The sequence below is a fragment of the Hippocampus guttulatus genome, chromosome 13 (assembly GCF_054856545.1).
Source record: "Hippocampus guttulatus isolate MCC_2025c chromosome 13, RoL_Hgut_1.0, whole genome shotgun sequence".
In the NCBI taxonomy this organism is placed as follows: domain Eukaryota; kingdom Metazoa; phylum Chordata; class Actinopteri; order Syngnathiformes; family Syngnathidae; genus Hippocampus; species Hippocampus guttulatus.
Window position 1 is genome coordinate 1084442 of NC_141273.1, and position 6275 is coordinate 1090716.

Here is a 6275-nt window from a genome sequence, read left to right on the forward strand (position 1 = left end):
ATCCTTGCCCCCTATTAATCGCTGCACTCTGCGGAAATAGTGCTTATTGACGTTATCATTAATTACTAAAAGTAATCATTTGATGACAAAATGCCCAACATGGACAACAAGCTCAACTCTAATAACTTTGACGACGACTTATTGAGGACCCTCGAGTTGTGCTCACTGCTCAACACTTCAAACTGTCCTCTTGCGCCATCCTCAGGCCATTACGTTCACCTCACTAGCTTGAAAACGAATCGTTTGAGAAACATTCGCTGCTTTGCTGGAGTTCATATTAAAGTATGAATAATGTATCATAAGTGCAGGTGAAAACGAGAATAGTCACTATTTGTGGATTTTTTAAATTGCCAAGCAAGCAAGTGAGTCGACATCAGGTAGAGCATCTGCGCATGCGCGTTCAGCTGTGCGACTTCATCGGCCAGGTCAGGGGCGGTTCTGGATCAATTTCACTGAGGGGGCCGGGCTGGGGCCAGGGGTTTTGATGGGGGGGGGGCACATTCAACCCAGGGCTAAAAAGACAGATTCAAAATCTTATTTGACTTTTTATTTCTTCAGACTTTGAAATTGTAGTCATAGCATTACAGTGATGAGAAAAAAAAACAGTATTAGGAGGGCTAAAATGTCTGCAAGCGTAACAATACGTCTGTTGAGAATATTCAAGCCAGGGGATGATATGGTACCAGCCTGCCGGGGACAAAAATTGCAAATACACTGAAGCTAGATGTTTTACATGCATATAATTATCCAAATTTTAAAAGGCAATGTTTTATATATTGATCCTGTTAAATAAAAATTAAAATAAAAAGGGAGACTAAAAAAGTTACACACACACACGCGCGCGCGCACACACGCACACACAAACGCGCGCACACACACACACAAACACGCGCGCGCACACACGCAAATAGCACTCGTGTCGTGGTAATTTCCTTCTCTGCGGACTGCTTCTCATTTTCCCGCTCATTTTTAAATGGCGCAGCGCACTAAAGGGTCTGACTAGAATGTTAAATCACGCACTTTGGTTCCACCTTTCGCGTCGGCACGACTGCGTAATCTGCGCTCGGAGGGGGGGCCACAGGGGGGGCCAGAATCGGTGCTACAGGGGCACTGGCCCCCGTTGGCCCCCCCCCCCCCCCCCCAGAACCGCCACTGGGCCAGGTCCTGGTCCTTGGAGCGGACCGAAACTTTTGACACCTTTAATATACTATAATTTTCATTTAGTGATACAACTCGTTATTACTAGTTTAATAGAAATTTAGCGAAGTTCTATTAAGACTGACAAATACAGATTCCAGAGAGATCAGTTCATTTTTTTCCTCCAGATGGCGTCCAAGTAAATGAAACCGGAAACTGGTGCGCAGCCCAAATTTGCACCGGAAATGTGTTACCAAGCAGACTGTCCAACGTCATTTACGCTGACTTGGCATCATGCCAAAATGTCTGTGTCGCTAGCTTCGCGTTAACCAGCGACCGGAAGAAAGCACGTCACCGGACCGGAAACGCGGGAACGCATGCAGCGCACATTTGGAGGGCGACTGCGTGTTTGTGGGCCGGGCCCATGAACTTTCGGGGTTGGGTCGCTTTTGTTAAACTCCCGCCTGCCTCCCTCCTCCTGTTGTCTTCTGGGTCCCCGCGTCGTCTGTTTGTTCACGCCACCGGTCCCGAGACAAGCACGTGTGTTGTTAACATGGCGGAGGAGGCGAAGAAACAAGCCGCCTACACGGCGGTGGACAACCACGTACAGGTATGCAAGCATTTGCACTTGTTTTTACATTCTGATCATTGTCCACGCGTGAATGGTTTGAAATAGCCGCAGCTCTTACTAGCGCCGCGTTCTGGCGACACAAAGTTAGCCAGTAAGACAAAAAAAATGTTTTCAGAATCAGAATAATTTTTATTGGCCAAGTATGTCGAACACACAAGGAATTTGTCCAATCAGATTTCAGACTCTTTTTAGTTGCCATGCCAATGTAATCTGCCACACGATCCATCTGAGACACATGCAAGACGTCTCCACAGCCCCTCTTTCAATCATTTTCAAAACACATTTGGGCTGTACAGTAATTCCAAAAGTTCTGTTTGTCACAAACACAACACCAGCTCACCGCCAAAAGAAAACACTTCTGAAGTTCACACTCGTGTAATCAATGCCATTTATTTCGATTTTTCTTTGCTGTCCAACAGAACAATCAGGTGGTTGGAATCGGCAGTGGTTCGACCATCGTCTATGCAGTGGACAGACTCGGTGAGTCAATCGTCATGATACTAAAAATGATGAACATTACATCTGAACAAAAACAATTTCACCCAAAATGGATGATCATTGTTTCTCGATGCTTTTTTTTTTCCGTGCGTTTTGTCATGGCAGACATGTCCACCTAATATTGTGTTGAGTGGTGTAATTGGCATTTTTTTTTTGTTTTGATTTTTAACATTCCAGGGGCCTTCGATTCCCAAATTGAGGATTTGATGTCAAGCTCCACTTGTATTAAATGGCATAGGCAAAAAAAAAAGTTTCACATTTTAAGGTCGTCCGTCTCTCCAGAGTTCTCGTTGGGCCAATTCCCCAGGAGGACTTCGGTGAAGCCCTTGAGTCACACAAAAAATTGTGCCTTTAAACCAAAACGGCCGATTCTGGACTTGGGTCCTTGAGACTTTTTTGTGCGTCTTGCACAAGAGAACACGCTCAATACAGTATCTGATTGAGTGTGTTAAGGGGGCATGTGTCCGGCATGTTGAGTCCCCCCCCCCAAAAGGCGACTCCTTGATCAGAATGATTATGATGATTATTATTATGAATGAATCTTATTTATTTTGGGACTAGCGGAGCGAGTGCGTCAGGAGAAGCTGAACATCATCTGTGTGCCCACCTCCTTCCAGGTTAGTTTGGCTTTTGTCCGGTGCTGTCGTAATGCCATACTTTTTTTTTTTTTTTTATATTCCCCAAATAAAGAAATAAAGTTTCGATGTTTGTCCTCCCTCAGGCCCGCCAGCTAATTCTGAAGCATGGACTGATGCTGTCGGATCTGGACAGGAACCCTGAGGTATTTTATTGACTCCCCTTTGGAAACCCCAGCCCAAGTTTACAAGCCATTTCTTTTTTTCAAAACTTGATTCATAGCGGTATAATTTTTGATACGTTATTGTTTCTCATATTTATTGGCGGGAGACCAAGTCTACAACCGTTCCAAAACTTTCACAACAGCAGAATGGCTTTACGTCTTTAAAGCCTGGTTAACAGCAGAAAATGGCTGCAAAGATGTAGAAAACTTTTTAACAGAAGCCTTTTTACAAAGTTTATGTTAGCATTGAACATTAGAACATAAAAAAAAAAAAAAACACGTCAACAGCAGAGCATTTCTGAAACGCCGTAAACCTCAAAGCGGGTTTGCGCTTGAGCCGCCAGTCATGTTTTTTACCACAAGGTGGCGTAAATGGTTTCTCCCGTATTTCGGACAGCTGGACGTTGCCATCGACGGGGCGGACGAGGTGGATGCAGATCTGACTCTGATCAAAGGCGGAGGGTGAGTCCCGCATCGCAGCTCCGCTTTCCCACGTGCCCCGTTGCTCTTTTTAGTTGATGATCTTCGCCGACGCTTTTTTTGTATGTCAGCGGCTGCCTGACTCAGGAGAAGATCGTCGCCGGCTGCGCCCGCCATTTTGTCGTCATCGCGGACTACAGGTTTGGATTCAAAGATCCCCCATTCGTGTTTCCAGAAAGAAGAGAGACGACTGAGCCCCTTCGGCGTTTTCCCAAATGTCCGCCGTCTCTTCTGTCAGGAAGGACTCCAAAGTGATGGGCGAGCAATGGAAGAAAGGCGTTCCCATCGAGGTCGTCCCCATGGCCCACGTGCCCGTCTCCAGGAAGATCGTCCAGCTTTTCGGAGGGGAGGTCAACTTGCGGATGGGTGTCAGTAAAGCTGTAAGTATTCAAAAAAGAAAAATGGTCTCTTGTGACCCAAAGCGGGCCGCCTCAGAGGGGAGGGGTGAGCGGTTACGCAAATAGAGGAGGAGGGCGGGAGCGAGATGGAGACTGTGCCAACACGGATGCAGTTATCTATTTGTGGCTGCGTCAGGGTCCCGTGGTGACGGATAACGGCAACTTCATCCTGGACTGGAAGTTTGAGCGCGTTCACCGCTGGAAGGATGTCCACCAAGCCATCAAGATGATTCCGGGTAAGCTCCACTGAATGTCAGGAAAAAGGCCGCCGGTACATCTGCACTCGAGTTGCAGTTCATCGGAGGCCTTTTCAATGGCGGTGGGTGTGCGCCGACTCCCATTTTTGAATCCGCGGGATTGGTAGTAAGAGGGTGTGCGCACTTGTGCAACCACGTCATGCCATTTATTTAATCGTACCCTCCGGTGTGGTCCTCAGGGGTGGTGGAGACGGGGCTGTTTGTGGGCATGGCGGAGCGCGCCTACTTTGGCACGGAGGACGGACGCGTGCAGGTACGCGAGGCGTCCGTCCGCTGACGGCCGCCGCTGGGGCTCATCTTGCCACTTCCTTCTGGAACACCGTTTTATCATCCCGATTTTACAAGGAAACTGTCCGATGTGCACAACTGACACGTCTTTTAACTCTGTGGGGAATTCCAGGCAAGTTTTTTTGGGGGGGGGGGTGCCTTAAGGCTTACCACAATCATGATTACAGGGAGAACATTTTGACCGTTACAAAAACAAATTCGTCTTCACGTGTGAAAACAACGCACGCCTGACGTGACACGCATGTGCACGAAGATGAGACGCATGCATTTAAAGAAAAGACTGACCCGTGCCGCGGTGCATCCATCATCTCATATCGACAAAGCAGCGTGGCGGGGAGGAGGTAGAAATATTTTTCGCGCTCCTCCATCTCTTTTCGTGGACACAGCGACCTGTCATTGCTGTGCCAAGCTTCCTGTTTCAAGTGGCATTCAATCAAAGTGTAATTTTATATCGACACCGTTCCTAAAACTTCACGGACGATTGTCAGCAGTCCAGTATTTGGCTTTTGAATGTCAGCCCAAAAAGTGGCACACAGGAGAACATGCCCCAATGTGCCTTGATGTAGTAGCTGCTGTTGTATTTAGAAAGAAGTCAAATAAAAACACTGAGATGTCATAATATGAAAACCATGTATGTACACAGGGCGCTTCCTGTGTCTCCACTTCTCATGCAAAAAAAAAAAAAAAAAATCCCCCTTGCCTTTTCTCAGTGTTGTTTTAAGTGCCATTGCAACATGTTCCGCTACACCAAAGTCTGTTTTGCACCAGCTTTTTAAAAATCATTCCAATGTGACTGTAAATGATTTTTTTTATTTTTTACGGTAGTCGCCCCCCCCCCCCAATAATACAGCACCAAAATCATGCATGTGCCTGTTTCTAACTTTTCAAATAAACTTAATCCTGATTTAAATATGAGTTTGGACTGCATCTCGAACAACAACAATCCGTGACACACTTTGATTTTTAGGGAGCGGTCAAACGAATAAAAGGTGTTTGTTGAGGCGTGAATGCAATGTCGTTCGCCTCTGTGCCACATGGTGGCGCTGTGAAGCTTCCCAGAACGCTACATTCAACGTTAAATACAGTACTGTATCAGCTGTTTGTGTTGTTAAAAGAAATTTAGTTGTGGCGAGAATTGTTTTTTGTATTGAAGTAAAATATAGGTCGATTATGTTTATTTTATTATTACATTACTAATTAGTGGACTAATTCCAGTGCGGTCTGTGGTACTTTTCAGCCTCCTGTATTTCTTTATATAAGCACAAGTTGAATCAGTACTTGTACTCTTTACCCGTTTTTAATCAAGTGTTCGATTATGGACATGACGTCTTTAAAAAAAAAAAAAAAGTTTCGACTTAATAATTGAAACACAACCCGTGACCAGGAAGAGGGAATCTCGCAACCACTGTCGACTGGAGGAGCCACGTTGGTGTTTTTGCGTTGGGCGACTCAACAACGGCCGATGATTGACGACTGGACTATCCTATGGAGTTTTCGCTTCTCGTAAACAGGGCAACGTGTTGAGCCAATCGCGTCGACGTTCACCACGATCGTCTCACCGATTGGAAAGGCCGACGAATATCCCCATCCAATCACAAACTTGTGGATCTGCGCACGCGTCGCCTCGAGCGGCAGGCGACTCGGCCAATGAAATGCACTGTTATTGAAGCTGGCCGTTTCCGCGGGCTTCTCCGTGAGTGACGGGTAGGCGGTCCAACTACCTTGTGCTAAGTATACCGCTTTAGTGATTGACAGTTCGGCGACCAATGAGAAGTAGGTTTAAGAAC

General features: G+C 46.3%; 1 protein-coding gene across 1 annotated transcript; it reads left to right on the forward strand.

Moving 5' to 3' along the window:
• The first annotated feature begins 1403 nt into the window (after positions 1-1403).
• rpia (ribose 5-phosphate isomerase A (ribose 5-phosphate epimerase)) lies at positions 1404-5398 on the forward strand. The gene is made up of 9 exons (XM_086128113.1): positions 1404-1747; positions 2188-2248; positions 2828-2883; positions 2988-3047; positions 3463-3527; positions 3617-3685; positions 3784-3925; positions 4080-4179; positions 4380-5398. The coding sequence occupies exons 1-9, from the start codon at positions 1562-1564 to the stop codon at positions 4475-4477; spliced, it is 837 nt and encodes a 278-aa protein (XP_085984239.1). The 5' UTR covers positions 1404-1561; the 3' UTR covers positions 4478-5398.
• The last annotated feature ends 877 nt before the right edge of the window (positions 5399-6275 follow it).